General features: G+C 38.7%; 1 protein-coding gene across 6 annotated transcripts in view; it reads right to left on the bottom strand.

Annotated features, from left to right (window-relative positions):
• cald1a (caldesmon 1a) overlaps positions 1 to 20,325 on the bottom strand; it is a 333,467-nt gene that overhangs the window by 143,387 nt on the left and 169,755 nt on the right. For 5 of the 6 annotated variants that reach the window (XR_003716695.2, XR_003716693.2, XM_028804805.2 and 2 more), the window contains exon 4: positions 400 to 512. Coding sequence is in view for 4 of the 6 variants with exons in the window: in XM_028804805.2 (XP_028660638.1) it covers positions 400 to 470 (71 nt within the window). In the remaining 2 variants the exon portion in view is untranslated. Of the gene's footprint in view, positions 1 to 399; positions 513 to 2,320; positions 2,462 to 20,325 lie in introns of those variants that run through there. The other variant, XM_028804779.2, reaches the window with a different exon arrangement.

The following is a 20,325-nucleotide window of genomic DNA, read 5'->3' on the forward strand; positions in this document are numbered from 1 at the left end:
CTTAAGTGAAGTAGTTCAGTATTTCTGTCTTTAAGTGCAACTTGTTAATTACACCTATAAGAAGTCAGGCTATACTTATGTGCTATTTCACTAACACAGGCTCTTTCTGTATGTTCTTTTCATTACTTGTCGTCTGAAAATATGCATGTGTATATCAGTAAAGATATCTGTAAAGCACATCCTACAAGTGTATCTGAACAATACAAAGTTATGTGTTTTTGTGGTGTGATATGTTTTATCAGCATTACAGAATAATAAGCAAAATGTCTGACTACAGAATGCAAATATGAAAAAACTAAATTGACATTTAACATTTTAAAGGCTTACTCCTGGCTTTGAATAGTCAACGAGTATAAAAATGTTAACTTGAAATGCGTTGATGTTTTGTTGGGATCTTACCTTTCAGCTTCAAGCCGCATCTCTTCACGTTTCTGTCTCCTGAGCTCACGGCGGCGCTCAAAATCATCCATGTTCTTTCAGAAAGTAGAGGTTACTTTTCCAAAAGTAAAAATCTATGGGTACAAGAAGGAAAAGTGTTTCTGTTTATCAATGTAAGGAAAAGTAGATGCAATAAAGTAACTATAACTAAAATCAATATTGAACATACTGTCATGTCAATGACAGTTTTTGGCTTGTTAGTCAATGTGTTAGGGATGTGTAGGAAAACTAACATCTGGACAAAAAACCCATACACAAGCAAGCAGAACATGTAAACTCAACACAGGCAGTGTCCAGTGGCCAAAATTTAAACCAAGGACTCAGGATCTGGGACCAATCTACTAAAAGGCAAAAAATGTATATTGCATAAGGTATACAGTACATATAAACTAAGATTACAACTATCAATTTTATTTTTATTTTCAGGAACAGTTAACTCTACAGGCAAAGATTTTTTTAACATTTAACTGTTAAATGTTCCATTATTTGCTCAGTCAGGTAATGATGCTTCTAGTGGTGTTAATCTGAAAGTACTGCTTCCTCCTTGTAACATTTCTGGCATTCTACATTCTCATTCTCTTAAGTATCTGATTTCAAATCACTGTTTTCTTTCCTTTCTCCAACATGTTCTTTTTGACATGAATAATGCATCTGAGTTAAAGGATTAAAAGTATTACCTACAGTACATGCATTTTGCACATGGCTTTATTTAAAGTTAAATGCAAAAGACAGACACATAACAAATTTGACAATTCATATTCTGAAAAAATATGTTTTAACTTCTGAGCTTGTAACATGTAATAGGCTAGACTACTAAAACAGTACACCTTTTCTAGCATACTGGCTGCAAACTCCACTGAAGGTTTTCCCAGATGCCTTTCATTGCTGGATTCAGACAGTGTCATAACTAGATAACTCATGCTGTAATCCATAATCTTAAATGAAAGGAAACAGCTTGGGGTCAAACCTCTGATTTATTACAGACTTAACTGACTTCCATGATGAAAAGCAGCAATTCTGTTTGGATTTAATTTTTTTTTCTAATACTTTTAAAAAGTATGATGTTATAAGAATGTAGTGACGTCACTTTTCCTGTAGATAACAAGAACTACTTCTTGAGATTGAACCCCATTCGTGTTATAAATATTCGTTGATGGCAAGGAGTAATAAGATGCACTTAATGGTTAACCATTTTAATATTAGAAATATGATACAGCAAATAAATCATAGTTTGTTTCCCTTGGTGTTTTGTGTGAGCTTTAATAGAAAATGACACTGATGTGTATTTCTCCTGTTATCCAAATTATCAGATGATATCAGTTGCTCTGTTATAGAGCCAACACGTGCAGGTCAGCAGTATTCAGTGGGGTTGCATCTGTCAAGTGCACTGGTCACTTCTTGTAAGTCAACTGGCCAACATCTGGTTGCTGAATTATTTTTTGTGAATGAATACATTGACAGTTGCCTTAAATACAGACTTAGGAAAGGTTATAGAAAGGACACTTCGACACAGAAGTTTAAGTTATATTGATTTCAGTTAGAAAATTAGAATAACTAAGGAAACCTTAAAAAATGTGCAGGTCTGCATACTGATTTTCTTCAACTATGATAAATTATGTTTTATTGCCACATCCCAAAAATTAAAGTATGAGCCAAACAGCTTTTGTACTACTACATCTACTACAGCAGATGAATTCTTACGTGAAATATAAAACTTAAAATCAGTAGAGTTCGATTAATTAATCTTTTTTATTTTTATCATATTACTATAAAGAAAACAATTAAATTATACATTCTGTACACTGCACAGGGCCACACAAGTGGTGCAAAGTCAAGTGTTCTGACATAATAGACATAAATGTAGCTCTTTGTTATATCTTACCTCCTCAGGCTTTATTCCGCAACTTTCCTGCTTGCTGTCTTTCTTCTATTCAAATCCTACCGCCTTAGTAGAATGGTACTATTCCCCTTTCCCAAACATGCTGCGAACACAAAGAATTCTAGTGTGGTCCTCAAACGGCTAAGCGTCTACCAGAAAAGGAAAGCATGCCTCACCCCACACCACCCCCTAACTCTCTGTCTGTCCCAGCTTTGTTTACAGAGCTGTCAGTGGTTAACTAAACTCTGCCTGGAATCTGACATTTAAGGCCGGCTCTTAGATTGCTTCCTGTACAGTGCTGGAGGCCTCCACTTCCTCTGGAATCCTAGCTTTAACTATTCAGCGAGCTAGTTTCCAGCTAACTGAAGTTTATCCTCAGAGTGGAATATATGTATTTATTTCTAATTTCCTTCTGTAAAAGGTAAGTTTCTATTTGGTGCATAGATCCTCTGCCATATTATTACACATATATAAACATAAGCCAAAGTGAAGTCCATCAGAAGAACAACAAGCTATGTCTACATAACAGGCTAATTACACATTTATAAGATGGTTCACCCTTAAAGCAGCATTGCATCGTGGGATTGGATAACGTACTGTATATGACGAAATCTCTTCTGTGGCACAAGGGAGTGATGGATTTAGCCAGAGAAAGTGAACCTTAAGTATATTGTGTGGGATACAGAGTATGGGAGAATGTGCATTCCCTGTATCTGGCCTACACTATGAAAAGACATTGGGGAATTTCCCAAATCGAGGTTACCTTAACATACTCAAAGTCAGTACTGTCCCTACAGTGCCCTCAGACGCCATTTAGGTTGGCCTATCCTGTTTCCCTTATTTTTTCCTGAACCCACATGTTTCACTACAGAGTTGTTTTGGGTTGATTCTATCTAAGAAGAAATTAAAACAGTCCTGATGGGTAAATGGGCACTGGTTTTTTTTTTGGGGTGGGGTCATACAGACCTGGAAAAGAAAGACATTGTCAGACATGGCAGAGCCAACCTGCTAATCGTTGCAAAGTATAGAGGGAGTAACTGAGTGAGATGCACTTAAACAGCAGAACATATTAAACCTGCTCTCCTGCTTAAATCCATTGCCAATGTCATGAAGGCTAATGGATTTGATTGACTCACAGAGTTAGGGAAAGTTATCGTAGATCGTGTTGCTTCCAATTTCAAGTAAGCAATGTGATGTAGAGCCAGTGGCATGAATATGCAGGCAGGGGAAGCAACATAAAAAAGATAATTGGAAAGGCATAAAAGAGGCTGATGAAGATTAGAGAAGCATCAGTGACCCTTTGAAGCATAGGAAAGAGAGACCCCCCCACCAATAAACCTTGTGTTAAGAAGTGATGGAGAGACACTGTGTTTTGCAAAGTGTTAGGCAACTAGTATCAGTAATGAAAAAATATCAGCCAAATAATGCCATCAAAAAATCTACAGATATATATACTGTATATAATGCAAAGTTGATTGGCTCAGTGGATACTTATTGCCCCAGATGTACCATCCTGCCAAATTTCAGCTTTTTAACAAAACAGGAAACAGTGTTTATGTTGATGAGTGAGTTAGTCAACTTTGCAGTATATAAACAGCATACAGTATACACTGTACAGTATATATATGTGATTATTTAACTGATGCCTTTAGCTAAGTTAATGTACAGCCTTTGGGATACAATTGATTGCATTTCTTTTGTTTTTCCAATTGAAGCACAGGGAAGTCTAGTAACTTTCTCATAGACACATCGAGTTTGAAGGGTTTAAAGTCCTAGGTTCAAAGCCTTAACTGCTTCAACACACTGCCTGTCTATAATATTAGCCCTTGAGAAAAAAAATTACAAATATTGTATAGGGAAAATCACTTAGTTACATAGTACTTCTGATACACCCAATTAAGTCAGGTAACACAGCTAGTACAGTATAAGCAGCAAAAGGACAGAGTCTTGAAACATATCTCAACATCAAATACTCAACACTGAAAGCAGAAATGAATATTAAAATACTGTGAATCTGTATTCAGTGGGCAAATGCTAAATTGTTTTATAGAAAGGTAATTGATGGGATTCCTGGTAATGATGGTGACTACTACCAAACAGCAAGATGTACAAGTTCACACACTATATAAACTGTGAAGGAAAATCTTAGTCAATGGGTCACAAGCCCTCAAGCCCCAAAGCAAAACTAAAAAATTCATTCTGCATATGTGCATACAGGCACAAAAAAAAATTCTAGATAAGAAATTGCATATTGCATATAGCATATCATGGAAAACTGGCAACATTTGATTGAGTTGATTATGTTGTGTTTGTGTGGGACAGTCCAGGTTAGCTCCATGCTCCCTGTTGCTTCTAGGAGCCTCTCAAATCTGTAGCTGTCGACAGTCATGAACTCAGATGAGCTGAGCAAATGAGGACACACACATTCAGCAAGGGGTTGGTGCAAAAGTGTTCAGTGTTTTTATTAAAGTCCAAAAGAAAATTGTTCAAAAAGTGCAGTGTAAAAAAATAAATAAAAATCCAGCAAAACCGAGGTTAAAGTCATGCCAGGTTCCTTTTCTAAAAACAGACATGAGCCACAGTGCCTCATGGGTGTCTCCTCAGCTTATCCCATCAGGACTTTGCAGCATGAGGAGATGCCTGAAAACAGATACAGTCTTCCCTTTATCCTGGGTTCAGAGGAGAGTCCTATTGGCGCCTGACGGACTGGGAGTAGGAAGGACCCTCCACCAAACCCCACATAAGTCTCCCCTAAGTCAGTCCATTGGCATCAAGAGGGAGATGCCATACAATGGGGCTGCTTCTACTCTTCTCTGCAGTTGCTCTAAGAAGCGCCTCTAGTCCAGCCCCACACTCAAGCACAGGCCTGCCGCTTACTTCCTTAGTTGCATACTCCTGACCATCTGGATGACACAGGCTCCTCACCGTCCTGCCTCTAATCTCTCTTTTGATGTCCTTGCTGTTCTTTGATCTCTGCTGTGTAGGCTCCCCTTATTCGGCCTGACTGGGTGCAGATGTGGTCCTCTGCCCACTCCAAGGTGTGACTGAGACATCTGAGTGAATGTGAATGTGCAATCAGCCAATCACTCAAATAAACCCCACAGCAAATGCCGGCATGCATACATCCACACCTATTCAGGGCCTGCACACTCCAGAACCTGATTATTTAAAAATCACGCTTCTCCATGGACCTCTAATCACATCACGATAAACATTTTAACAATATGATCTTGAGGCAAGTTTACTAGTTACTTAATTTTTGTATAACAGTACCATCTACAGGGAGATGGGTGAGCCGCACCCCAATTGCCCTGAATGCAAAGACATTAGTGGGGCATTTGACCAGTCCAGAGCAACAAGCCCATTGCACTTAAACACAAGATGCATTTGGCAGCCTACAAAATCCTTTAAATCAATCTGTCCTTGTATTATCTGAAATACTGCACATTTATACTGCATGTGATTCATTAATTGAATCAACCCTAATGTTCTATACTTTAACACTTGATTTGTTTTTAACTAAAAGTCTGAAAGCTGTTTTAATGCCATAACAAGAGTATCAGCATTCATGTATGTATTTCTTTCACTTTCACTCTTATTTTCCTAGTGAGGATTACTGAGCAGGCCACCTTATCCTTAGAAACCTATTCCAGTTCCTCCCAAAAAATTCCCAGACCTTTTCAAGGCAATCTAGAGATATAATCCATCCAGCATGTACGCTCCCTTTGAAAGTGCCAGGGTGCTATCAATACCTTAATGCCTAAAACACCATAAGCAGCTTCTGTTGACCTGGGGAAGCAATACTCCTACTCCAAGTTCCTCCAACAGTAATAAGCTCTGCACCCTAGCATGGTGCAAGATCCTAGAAACTCTGCTCAAGAACCTCATTTTGCCTGCCTATACATGTGACCTTAGTTTTGATCTCTATTAAGAGCTCTTGACCATTAGTGAGTATGGAAGTGCAGACTGACTAGTTTTTCAGTAGCAGCTTGTGAAGAATTACGGCCCCCCCTCCCCCCCCCCTTTATCCCCCACATTCTAGCACAGAACCTGCAAAACTGCTCCCATTGCACAAATGAACTGGGCAATCTCGAGATTATATGTACCCTGACATGGGAAGAAGACCCAAAAGTATTTAAACACCTCCATTTGGGGCACGTGGAAGGAAATACATGAATACCCCTTGATTTGCCATTAATGTTCTTCATTTTTTTTTTATAAATGTACAGTAACTAAATAGTATAATTTCAGAAGCATTGTGATTTTGAATTGTGGCAGCCTTTAAAGACAATTTAGTATTTTCATTAGTGTTTCTACATCTCTTTACATCAATTTGGAGGCAGTTTGTTTATATATAAACATTATCTAGATTATGATTCACCATATGATTAAAATTCACCATATTTCTGAAAAACACTCAATTAAGGCTCAAGGCTAAGTTTTGGTAAGAATAAGGTGCTAGTGAGTAGAAATCTAATATAAAAGTATGTATAATCTAATATAATATAAAATTAGCAAAGAACACTTTTGTCATGAATGCATGCTTAATTTTGTCTGTTGTATATGTGTATTTATTTTTTACATTTTATGTGTTATTACTTTTTATGATTATTTCATTAAAATCATGGTAAAAAAAAAATCAGTATTTAGTTTTTATTTTTGTCTGCTGAATTGTTATATTTTTATTTGTTATGATTTTAATTTTTTTTAATCAGTCTCTGTAGTACTAGGGTGTTGTACCGTGTTAGCCATTATGAATGTAGAGAAAAGCCAAGCAAAATGACACCTTTTATTGGCTAAAACTAAAAAGATTACAATATGCAAGCTTTCGAGGAAACTCAGGCCCCTTCTTCAGGCAAGTCTGTGATCCTGGGAAATGTGAACTCACTACCAAATAAGATCGACGAACTTGCTGCGCTGGTGAAAAATGTCAGGACCTACAGAGAATGCAGTTTGTTGTGTTTTTGTGAAATGTGGCTAACAACTAACATCCCAGATGCTAATGTGGAACTACCCAGGTTTAGCACAGTTAGTGGACAGAGCAGAGTAGACAGAGACACAAATACCTGCGGGAAACGGAAAGGAGGAGGACTCGCTCTCTGTGTGAATACAAAGTGATGCAACTCTGGACATGTAAACGTCAAAATCTCCACTTGCTGCAGGGACATCGAACTGTTGGCCGTAAGTCTGCGTCCCTATTACTTGCCCAGAGAGTTTGGACACGTCATTGTTTACATCCTTCCTCAAGCGGACGTGGAGATAGCGGGTGACATCATCTATTCCACTGTTGCTAAACTGCAAACAAAGTACCCGAAGGCACTTGTGCTAATCGCTGGAGACTTTAACCATGTGACGCTGGACAAAACATTACCTGCCTTCTCCCAGTATGTGGATTGTAACACCCGGGGAAATAGGACTATTGACCTACTGTATGCAAACGTTAAAGACGCATACAGCGCCACCCAGCTGCCTGCGCTTGGGAAAGCAGATCATAACCTGATTCTGCTTCAGCCTCACCACAAACCAAGAGTGAGGGAGCTACCTACAACCACACGCTCATTCAGGAAGTGGTCCCCGGAGGCATAGCAGGCTCTGAGAGACTGCTTTGGAACTACGGACTGGGATATCCTGCAGGGATCATATAGTGAGAACATTGAGGAGGTTGTTGACTGCACCACTGACTACATCAACTTCTGTATGGACATTGTAGTTCCAGTAAGAACAGTAAGCTGCTATGCTAACAACAAGCCATGGATTACAAGTGACATCAAGGGCCTTTTGAACCAGAAGAAAAGGGCTTTTAAAGGCGGTGATCAGCATGAGCTCAAGCGCGTGCAGAAGGAACTGCGAGTCCAGCTCAGGGTGGCGAAGGAGCAGTACAGGACAAAGCTGGAGCAGAAGTTGCAGAATAACAGCATGAAGGAAGTGTGGGATGGGATGAATATCATCACTGGCTGCAGTTCGAAGCGGGGTGCCACCATCAAGTGAGACGTGGAGAGAGCAAACCAAATGAACAACTTCTTTAACAGACCACCCTAACCTACTCTCACCTCAGAGTACTGCACCCTCCACCCATCCTTCTGCTGATACCAGCATAGGAGAGAGTTTCCCCCACCCACAATTACAGCAGCCCAGGTAAGCCATGGTCTTATGATTTCACTGATTACAACCGCAAGATGTTATGTGAATGAATATGAATAACATGAATAATGTTGCATCCGTGCCACAATGTTTTCCGAAATGTACTATACAGGTCATAAAATTAATAATTCCAAATATCATATATACCTATGTCTCTTTTTTTTTTTGACATCATAGACCATAAGGCGCATACTAATTCAGCGTCAGCAGGAACACTCAATAAAACTGAATAAAAAATAGATAGCAATAAGGCAGATTCACCAGGGTTTGTGTGTCAGCTTTTATCCATCCAGATCAAAGAATGTCCAGTTCCATTGCATCAAAACACCTCTCACATCTAGTTATTCCCAGTTTCATATAAAAACTAACAGCATCACATCCCTGGGTGGGGGGCGGTAGTATGTATCGTGATCGTGGCTGAGAGAATAAAAGTGAAAAAAAAAAAAGGTAACTTTTACAAGTACTATAAATGTACACCGTCTGTTACTGACGCAAACCAAATGTATGTGTGTACTATATAATATTAACAATAAGAGCAGCTCACTACTGAAAACGGTAAATGTAGGAGGCAGTCAGGATCGAACTGGGGACTCTTGATTGCAAGTCAGCAAATCTTACCGCTACGCCACGAAAGCTGTTGTCTTATCCTTGAATCTTTTGTGAAAGTGTTTATTTGATCTTTGGACTTCAGGCTTCACACATTATATAGTTTACGCCAACACTTTGTCATTTAATACTAAAACATGAAAAACGTTTCTGTTTTAACAATGTGTTTACACAGATTATTGTAGAAACGGAACACACATCAAATGCATGTGTTCCAAATAACAATCTATTATTCCAATCTAAAACTCAAGCACTTCACTCCCAGATAATCGAGGCATAAGCTGGGAGAACTTTGTGGCCGTTCTGCGGCGGTGGGGGGATGGAATAGTAGGCTGCTTGCTGCTTTCCTTTATCAGCACATTTACAGAACAAAAGACACTGATGGAGAGGTGCGATGGGATTTAAGGTGGGTCGGACCTACGAGTTTCTTCGTGGGCTCTGGTAATTCTAGTGTTAAGAAGGGTATAAGGGATCCTGCTGAAGAGGAATACAGCAGATAAGATGAAAGATGACCCTAAGAGATTCTTTCATTATTTTAGTAATAAAAGAACAGTCAAGGAGGAGGTGAAGTGCATCACTGAAAATAAAGTGGAATTAAAAGATACAGACAGTGAAATAGTGGATGCTGTAAGCTTCCATTTTTCTGAGGTATTGGACTACTAAGGAAGTACTGAAGGATTTGGAAATTGTAGAGGGAGAAGTACTGCTCAGATTAAATAGGCTGAAATCAAACAAGAGGTTATGCATCAAACTAAAAGAAGTGGGAGTTCTGGGGTTTTTAGACGGCAGCAGAATTGATTTAGACTCAGGAAGCAGAGCGTGGTGGTTAGAAGAACCTTATCAGAGTGGGCTGATGTTAAGAGTGGTGTTCAACAGGGGTCAGTATTAGGGCCGCTGCTATTTTTAATATCTATATATATCTATATATATATATATATAAAAATAAATGATTAAGAAAAGAATATAAGTAACAAGCTGGTTAAGTTTGTGATCATACCAAAATAATTTGTAATCCGATAAATCATTACAGAAGCAGTTGGACAGCATACAGGCTTGGGCAGATCTATGGCAGATCAAATGTAATGTCAGTAAATGTAAAGAATTACACATAGGAAGTAAAAATGTTAGTTTTGAATACACAATGGGACGTCTGAAAATTAAGAGTACACCTTATGAAAAGGATTTAGGAGTCATAATGGACTCTACACTATCAACTTCCTGACAGTGTTCAGAAGCCATCAAGAAGGCAAACAGAATGTTAGGTTATATAGCACAATGTGTAGAGTACATGTCCAAGGAGGTTATGCTCAAGCTTTATAATGCACTGGTGAGGCCTCATCTGCAGTTTTGGTCTCCAGGCTACAAAAAGGACATAGCAGCACTAGAAAAGGTCCAGAGAAGAGTAACTATGCTCATTTCAGGGCTACAGGGGATGAACTATGAAGAAAGATGAAAAGAGCAGAGCCTATACAGTTTAAGCAAAAGAAGATTAAGAGGTGACATGACTGAAGTGTTTAAAGTTGCGAAGGGAATTACTACAGTGGATTGAGACTTATTTTAAAATGAGTTCATCAAGAACATGGGAACACAGTTGGAAACTTGTTAAGGGTAAACACACAAACATTAGGAAGTTTTCCTTTATATAGAGAACCATAGACACTCTGAATAAGCTACCAAGCAGCGTAGTAGACAGTAAGACTTCAGCGAATTTCAAAACTAGACTTGATTTTTTTAAGAAGAATTAAGTGGATAGGACTGGCAAGCTTTGTTGGGCTGAATGGCCTGTTCTTGTCTAGATGTTCTAATCTCCTGTGCATCCACTCCAATATTGGATAATAGTGAGAAAATTGTCTGGCAAAATAGACTCTTATAGTGTATGTAAATCCTTTATAAAGAGTGATACTGATGCTCTGTGTAAGAAAAGACAGAGCCGGTTATACTTCCTTAGAAGGCTGGCGTCCTTCAACATCTGCAATAAGATGCTGCAGATGTTCTATCAGACGGTTGTGGCGAGCGCCGTCTTCTACGCGGTGGTGTGCTGGGGAGGCAGCATTAAGAAGAAAGACGCCTCACGCCTGGACAAACTGGTGAGGAAGGCAGGCTCTATTGTTGGCATGGAGCTGGACAGTTTAACATCTGTGGCAGAGCGACAGGCGCTCAGCAGGCTCCTATCAATTATGGAGAATCCACTGCATCCACTAAACAGTGTCATCTCCAGACAGAAGAGCAGCTTCAGCGACAGACTGCTGTCACTGTCCTGCTCCACTGACAGACTGAGAAGATCGTTCCTCCCCCAAACTATGCGACTCTTCAATTCCACCCAGGGGGGGGGTAAGCGTTAACATTATACAAAGTTGCTGTCTGTTTTTACCTGCATTATTATCAATCTTTAATTTAATATTGTTTTTTGTATCAGTATGCTGCTGCTGGAGAATGTGAATTTACCCTTGGGATTAATAAAGTATCTATCTATCTATCTATCTATCTATCTATCTATCTATCTATCTAACATCCTGCATATTACTGGACAGTCTGGTATATCAGCAGACATTAAAATGTGCTTATTCTTGAAAAAAAATCTTTATTCGTTCCATTTTTTTTTTTTTCTTTAGACATGGTTACTTCTCATTGTAGTAACTTATGCAGACATTGTACTGTACCAGTTGCCAGACACATTGGTGCACTATATTTAACCACCAAATACCATGAGTTCTATTCACAAGATTTGTTCAATCAGTTATCTTGAGATTATGAAGCATACAACTATGCAAATGTGTCTTCTAACCACCTACTGCATGTATGCACTACATTTCAAGTTAAAAATGTAACCCTAAAACAAAGAATATCCAGTCAAGCCATCACTCTTAAAATTAAAGAGCTGATATCCACAAAATAAAAATAAACATATTTCCATATTTTATCTAGTCACTCTACCTATACATAATTACCACAAACACTGTTTGCATTGGACACCCTACATCACAAAGTGATTGCTGCTTACTGCCCTGCCTCTTTTGCTTATGGTACTGTACCATTAAAAGCCATTCTATGCTCCTCTGTAACATGTAATGAAATAGTCACCATGCCTCTCAGTGCACACTGATCACATATTGCCTATAGCTATCCACCAGCCATTATGCTATAATGCTCCACCACTCGGATCAATTTCACAGAAAATGTCTGCAACCATGAACTGGATAATCAAGTTAAAACAGAGTTTTACACAAAGGACATAAAGAATGGCTTCTGCTCAGCCACTCAGTAAGGTCTTTGAGGTTAGGTCAAGATATTTACCAGACTCTAAATAAAAATGGAGTTTCCTCTGTACCATGAGAACAGGAGCTAGTGACAAATCTGAAACACTATTGTTGTTATTACAGTATGTTCCACCAGAGGATTTCTAGGTTATCTTCAACAAATTAATAATGATATAAGTTTGTAAGTCTCTGGAAGAAGCACTGGTTTAGTATTAAAGTAAAGGATATTTATTTTTGGCCAGAAATTTTTTTGCATTACATAAATCTTACAAATGGAGTATGAACAACATTTAAAGATGAAATTCATGAAATAACAATTTCAAGTCTCCAAAATAATATGCAGACGGAGCAGCTGCAGACCACAGTGCTAAGCCAGAAGCTCTTCAGTCAAATGCTTTTGGTAAGCCTGGAATATTGTTTATATCACTGATAATAGTTTAAAATGATCTTACATAAAAACCTTAATTCCTTTTCACAGTTATTTCAAGACATAAGTTAGTCAATATGCTCTCAAAGTTTTATTTATACTTTATTGACAGTTAAAAAACAAAAGGAACTGCGGAAATATTCATTAGTTTGTCATTTTTATTTACATAAAAAAGAAAATTCTTAAGGGGATTTCTTAAGCTGAGATTATAACATTAAATAAGATGTGTTCTCCTCCTGCCATGGGGTCAAGTTAAAAATGAAATGGGAGGCACTGGTGATAAAAAAACATGAATCCTTTAATGGCAGATAATAATGAACATATTCTGATACAACCTTGCTTGCTGATGATCTAATTACTTGATTTTAAGGGAAAATTTGTCACCTGCTAATAAATGATGCATAAACGATGATGAGATAAAGGACTATCAAAAAACTACCACAGATTTATTTAGGCATTTTTGTTGCTGTATATTACAGTGCAAAATGTACAAAATGTTTTTCCTAAATTTTTATGCCTTCAGTGGATTTTAAAGGTTTGGGGTTTTAAAGGAGCTTGTCAGATTTCTATTCTCTCTAAGCAACACCACTATGTGCCTTTTCCTAAAGGCTACATAAAAGAGTACTGGTCTTCCTAGTTGCCCCTGACTTCATCTTTCAAGAGACAAACTTTTCCAATTAGAGACACTAAATTGTGATATGTAGAGAGTCTATTGTGGCCTTACTTTCTGTTATCATGGGGGTTAGACACAAATGCAAACATTAGACTTCTATATCTCTCTGTCTCTCTCTTGCATTTGTGACACTGCATACTACTTGACCGGACTTACCAACCACCAAATCATGCCCTGCTTCCCAAAAATAGCATGCCTAATTGCTCCATCACTGCCAACATGGATCCCACTGTCTCTACTGGAAAAAGACACACAAAGCTCTTTACATAGACAAATGAGGTTTTGTGTATGCCTTTCTCCTGCCCTATAACAGTATACTGGAAACCTTGCTCCTGGCACACTCTTGTCAATGGGGCACTTCCTCACAGAGCATTCAAGTGACCAAACATCTTGGAAGGAAAAAAAAAAAAGTTAGTTATATGTTTCTATATTTCATTTATTTTACACAGCTGTAATTACTTAAAATTAAGTGACAAAAAATAAACTCTTAAATTGCATTTCCTTTAATGCTTTTCTCTTTCATCCTGAACTTAACTTTAGACTTACCATTAAGTCTTTTTATACTACCGTGTTTCCCCGAAAAATAAGACCAGGTCTTATATTAATTTTTGCTCCAAAAGATGCACTAGGGCTTATTTTCAGGGGATACAGTGCATCCGGAAAGTATTCACAGCGCATCACTTTTTACACATTTTGTTATGTTATAGCCTTATTCCAAAATGGATTAAATTCATTTTTTTCCTCAGAATTCTACACACAACACCCCATAATGACAACGTGAAAAAAGTTTACTTGAGGTTTTTGCAAATTTATTAAAAATAAAAAAATTGAGAAAGCATATGTACATAAGTATTCACAGCCTTTGCCATGAAGCTCAAAATTGAGCTCAGGTGCATCCTGTTTCCCCTGATCATCCTTGAGATGTTTCTGCAGCTTAATTGGAGTCCACCTGTGGTAAATTCAGTTGATTGGACATGATTTGGAAAGGCACACGCCTGTCTATATAAGGTCCCACAGTTGACAGTTCATGTCAGAGCACAAACCAAGCATGAAGTCAAAGGAATTGTCTGTAGACCTCTGAGACAGGATTGTCTCGAGGCACAAATCTGGGGAAGGTTACAGAAAAATTTCTGCTGCTTTGAAGGTCCCAATGAGCACAGTGTCCTCCATCATCTGTATGTGGAAGAAGTTCGAAACCACCAGGACTCTTCCTAGAGCTGGCCAGTCATCTAAACTGAGCGATCAGGGGAGAAGGGCCTGTATGGTAGAGTGGCCAGACGGAAGCCATTCCTTAGTAAAAGGCACATGGCAGCCCGCCTGGAGTTTGCCAAAAGGCACCTGAAGGACTCTCAGACCATGAGAAAAAAAATTCTCTGGTCTGATGAGACAAAGATTGAACTCTTTGGTGTGAATGCCAGGCGTCGCGTTTGGAGGAAACCAGGCACCGCTCATCACCAGGCCAATACCATCCCTACAGTGAAGCATGGTGGTGGCAGCATCATGCTGTGGGGATGTTTTTCAGCAGCAGGAACTGGGAGACTAGTCAGGATAAAGGGAAAAATGACTGCAGCAATGTACAGAGACATCCTGGATGAAAACCTGCTCCAGAGCGCTCTTGACCTCAGACTGGGGCGACGGTTCATCTTTCAGCAGGACAACGACCCTAAGCACACAGCCAAGATATCAAAGGAGTGGCTTCAGGACAACTCTGTGAATGTCCTTGAGTGGCCCAGCCAGAGCCCAGACTTGAATCCGATTGAACATCTCTGGAGAGATCTTAAAATGGCTGTGCACCGACACTTCCCATCCAACCTGATGGAGCTTGAGAGGTGCTGCAAAGAGGAATGGGCAAAACTGGCCAAGGATAGGTGTGCCAAGCTTGTGGCATCATATTCAAAAAGACTTGGGGCTGTAATTGCTGCCAAAGGTGCATCGACAAAGTATTGAGCAAAGGCTGTGAATACTTATGTACATGTGATTTCTCAGTTTTTTTATTTTTAATAAATTTGCAAAAACCTCAAGTAATCTTTTTTTCACATTGTCATTATGGGGTGTTGTGTATAGAATTCTGAGGAAAAAAATGAATTTAATCCATTTTGGAATAAGGCTGTAACATAACAAAATGTGGAAAAAGTGATGCGCTGTGAATACTTTCCGGATGCACTGTATCTTCTATTTATTCATACAACAACAACAATATTCTCCTGGAATATCATCATAACTAGCCACATTCAAACCCTGAATTCCAGCCTGAATTTCTTGCTACACCAGCCGCTTTTAGGATCCTACAGGATCGATGTGCGTGCTTCAATGTTTTATGAACGGTTCGATGTGGTGAAGGAAAATGCCGACATATAAATGCATTTGTGGTGCTTTTATATTCAAGCATTGCATATTCCCCAAAGTAATGACACAATATATTTTAAAAGTCTCACATACCATCTTCTGTGCCATCATTTTTTTTTTACACCTTGTACCATCAGATTGTACGGAGGTGTATTTGAGCCACAGAGAAAAAAAAAATAAGGACATAATAAAAATGTCTATTTTGCGATTAAAGTGGAAATTTCGGCTTTAAACTCCATTTTATCATTAAAGTAGACTGTCGTAAACGTCATCTTAAAACTGACCCAGCTGTTAATCGCTTCTCGCTTCTGGTTTTTCCTCCTGACCTGACAGCAGTGGCAAGCAGCAATAGATCGCCACACAGATCACATTAAATTTATGATATTCCAGCTCTCTGCACATTTAGAATTCTTAGATTTATACTTGATATCACTTTCATGATGAAAAGCATTAAAAAATGTATGTTACATTTTACAGATAAATCGTTAACTTTGTTTAAATAATGAATACTGTTAATAGTTACACATTTGGGTGTGGCAAAGTGGTAGCTCTGCTGTCTTACAAACTCCCTGCCTGGAGTTTGTTTGTTTTCCTGCTGGGTTTCCACAGTGTGCTCAGTTTTCCATCCAAAGACATGAAGGTTTGGGGATTTGGTGAAGCTACAATGACGTTAGTGTATTTGTGTGCTTGTGTTCACCTTGCCCCGTCCAGGGATTTTGTTTCTGTCTTGCGCTGATGCTGCTGGAATGGGCGCATCCCCTAATTGATGGATGTAATCATTAAACATCCTTTTCAGAGATATTGTGGCAAGGTGTCCTCAGAATTTAATGGATGTTTCGGGCACACACACATCACATCGCATCGCGTGGCACTTTACTTTTCAGCTGACGATCTTGACGAGGGCTTATTTTCAGAGTAGATCTTATTTTCAGGGAAACATGGTATGATCTTAAAAAAATAAGCTCTCTTTTTTTTTTAATCAAAGGAGACTATTAAAAAATAAAAATCATGTGTAAGCATTGGATCGTATTGACCTCTGGAAGTTTTTATTTTAGGCAACATTTGAGTGTATATTTGCCATTTTGTGCCACAGTGCATAATGAATGAAAATTTCTATTACCATATCCTATAATCTAGTTTAAGCAGACCCCATAAAGGCGGTCTTTAAAAAATTTTATGGTTCTTAGAAACTTCTTTTAATATCAAACAGTCAGCTCTTGGGCTGAATTTGCAATGCCGGCCAGTCTTGGACGAATTAATAATCACATAAAATCTATGTCACTTGTTGGCGATTTTCCTTATAATGATATCCTCTTTAATAAAATCCCTGTGTGCGTCCAGGTGTCCGTGTGTATGTGTCTTCTGGTGAAGTGCGCATGCGCGGGGCACGGTGCGATGCGCGATATTACTGTCAGAGAAAGTTACAGGTGTTTTACGGAAATACAAACCAGTATTACTGCGAGAGGAAATTAAAGGTACACAATATAGTGACTCATATTACAGCCACATACAAGCCAGTATTACTGTCAGAGGAGATTAAAGACATATTACCAACGTGCACACCTGTATTACCGCCAGAGAAAATTAAAGGTATATTACGGACGTACAAGCCAGCGGACGTACAAGACAGTATTACTGTCACAGAAAATTAAAGACACACAATACACGGCGGCAGCCCACGAAGAACGGTCAGCTCAGCAAGTAAACATCAACAAAAGAAAGGCTGAAAGACAAAGAAAAATACGACCAACAAACAAAATGAGATCAAGGTCCCTTGCCATTTAATATAGACTGTTCCTACTAATGTGTATTCACTACTGTTCTAGCGCCCATTATTGTAATGGGCTAAATGACTAGTATTATATATAACTGATATCAAATCTTGTTAACTTTCTTGCCAGACTTCTAGGCATTCACTACCTTTGTTCTGAGGGCATTAGAGAGCACTTTTGTTCTTGGCATGATGACACTACACACATCAACAGCATAGAAAACACCAGATCTTAGATACCTACATTTTAAAGAAGACATATCCCTAAGGAGGATCTAATGAATGCCAGTTAATCTGAAACACCCGATTCTAATTTTAAGTGGTGATAAATGCAGGAATGTATTTAACATTTTTCATGTGACAAATCTGCATTATTGTTAATTAAAATTATGAGAATAAATGCACCATGTCAATTTTGTGTATCATTTGTTCAAGTATATCACCTTTATCTGTAGATGCTGTTTGTATGATGATCTAATGTTTGCCTGTTCAAATATGTTGAAAAAGACTGTATGCATGGTTATGTGAGTCTGCAACTGTGTAAAAATAGGTTATGTAGCCCATATACAAGAAAAAGACATTCAATTATTTTCATCAATTGCAAAACCGTTATGACTGAATTGCACTAACCTTTATAATATTTTACTTTGAGCTGTAATTCACCTAACATGCGTGGACAAATGATACAGTACCACTGGTTAATAATGTCTGACTTATTTTGCACTGGCAAGGTGTCTCTATAAAAACTAGGGGGCTCCGCCCCCTGCTCGCTTCGCTCGCCAACCCCTGGTGTTGGGAAATGACAAAGAGCGTGATGTATGAATGAGATATAGAATAGTGTGAAGGTGTAGATGATGCAAATAGAAAGCAAACAATAAAGTGTGTGGCATAGTGTAAAGGTTTATTGGAAAATTTCTTTGTACACGCCGTTTAAGTGTAAAAGGTAATTCCAGGTCAGAACTTGTAAGGTCAATGAAGATGGTCATTGTCATGATCAGAGTCAAGTTTGTCAGAGCTTAGAAAGAGTTGTGTCTCTCCAGGAAGTAATGCAATGACTTGGGTATTTATGTTTTCCACATTAATATTTTTTGGACATAATATAGTGTGTTGTGTTAAAAGGGGCATTTGGTCTAATGAGATTGCTTCTCTGTAACTAAGTCGTCGCAGATAAAGGCTTGAGGAATTGTAATAATATCTGGGTGAAGTCTATCTGTATTGGTGAGTGTACCACCTCCCAGTTGTAATAACCAATTGTTATGATCTGGATCTGGACATCACATGTTTTGTACTAACTGTATCTTTTGAAAGCAATGCCAATTGTCTGCGTATTTTAAGGTGCACTGAACAATAGCTGAGCGCATGGCATGTGGAACAATAGCTAAGCACTGTCTAAAATCTCCTCCTAATAAAAGTACCTTTCCTCCAAAGGGAATATTATTATTCATTAACGTTTGTAGAAGTTTATGAATGGTGTTGAGTAAGTGACTGGATGACATTGTACATTCATCAGTAATTAACAGTTTTGCAAGACGGATGTCACGTGCAGTGCTACTGTTTATGTTCATAGTGGATAGCGATTTGTAGGATCTAATGCAGTTCATAAAGTTTTTACTTTCAGGTACATCGTTAGTTAGAAGGTTCTGTGGATATTCAGGATATGAATGTAAAGGAGGCAGTCTAATTTGACCCATTTGAGAACAACGTGTAAATTCATTAATTGTATTGCTAGTTGTTTCTTCAGGGAAGTTAAGTGAATGACAATGATTGCACATGACATTCATTAATCCCAATGAATTTTCCTGAATAGTGGACTCATTATTGAACGCGTTGTCAGCTAACGCAAGCGTTTAGCAGGTGTCTGTCGTTGATGTCCGTGACGTGTATGTTTTGCTTGTGCCATTTGAGAGGCGCGTCGTTGTATGTCCAGTATTTGGGACGTGTTGTTTTGGAGCTGTAATCGATTTGCCTGTGCTGTGTGAGAAGTCCGTTGTAGTTTACGGCGTGCATTGTTTGTATTGAGCCTTGCCCGTTTTTGTATGTCGGTCAGTTGAGCTTTCTCTTTTTGGAGCCTTGCCTGCTTGTTTTCCGGCATTTGAGATGCGCGGTGTAGACGTCTGCGTTTATTTATTTTGTCCCCTCGCTGCCGTTTCTGTATGTCTGAGACGCGACGTGTTTCGTTTTGAAGCCGTGCCTGTTTCGATGCAGCACTGTGAGATGCTCCCTGCATGCGTCTACGTTCAGTGTGTCTGTCCATTTGGGTTCGTTTCTGTAACTGTGTTAGTTGAGCTTTGCGTTTTTGGAGCCGAGACATTTTTTCTTCTAGAAATATGGATAAGTAATAAGGAGGATCGCACTCACTGTTAATATGGAGCCTTTTCTGCGGTTGAACGGTTAATAGTGCCTCATTGTAATGAGATCCACCTATGCTGCATAGTGTGAATTGTGTTTGGTCCCGTTATCCGAGCGGTATCATTTGTACTCGTGATCGTGAATTCATGACTTGTTTGTTCTTGAGTGTGAGAAATATGGATAAGTAATAAGGAGGATCGCACTCACTGTTAATATGGAGCCTTTTCTGCGGTTGAACGGTTAATAGTGCCTCATTGTAATGAGATCTACCTATGCTGCATAGTGTGAACGTGTTGAGATGACGTATGTTTAATACGGACGGTTCATTTAGAAATGGGGCTTTATGTGTCATTTGTTATTTATGTTACTGTGGTCGTGGGTCTGAATCGTCGTTTTTGTGTACGTTTCGTGTGCTATGTCCGTAGTCTGTCCCGTTTC

The sequence above is a fragment of the Erpetoichthys calabaricus genome, chromosome 1, assembly GCF_900747795.2.
Source record: "Erpetoichthys calabaricus chromosome 1, fErpCal1.3, whole genome shotgun sequence".
Taxonomy (NCBI): Eukaryota; Metazoa; Chordata; class Cladistia; order Polypteriformes; family Polypteridae; genus Erpetoichthys; species Erpetoichthys calabaricus.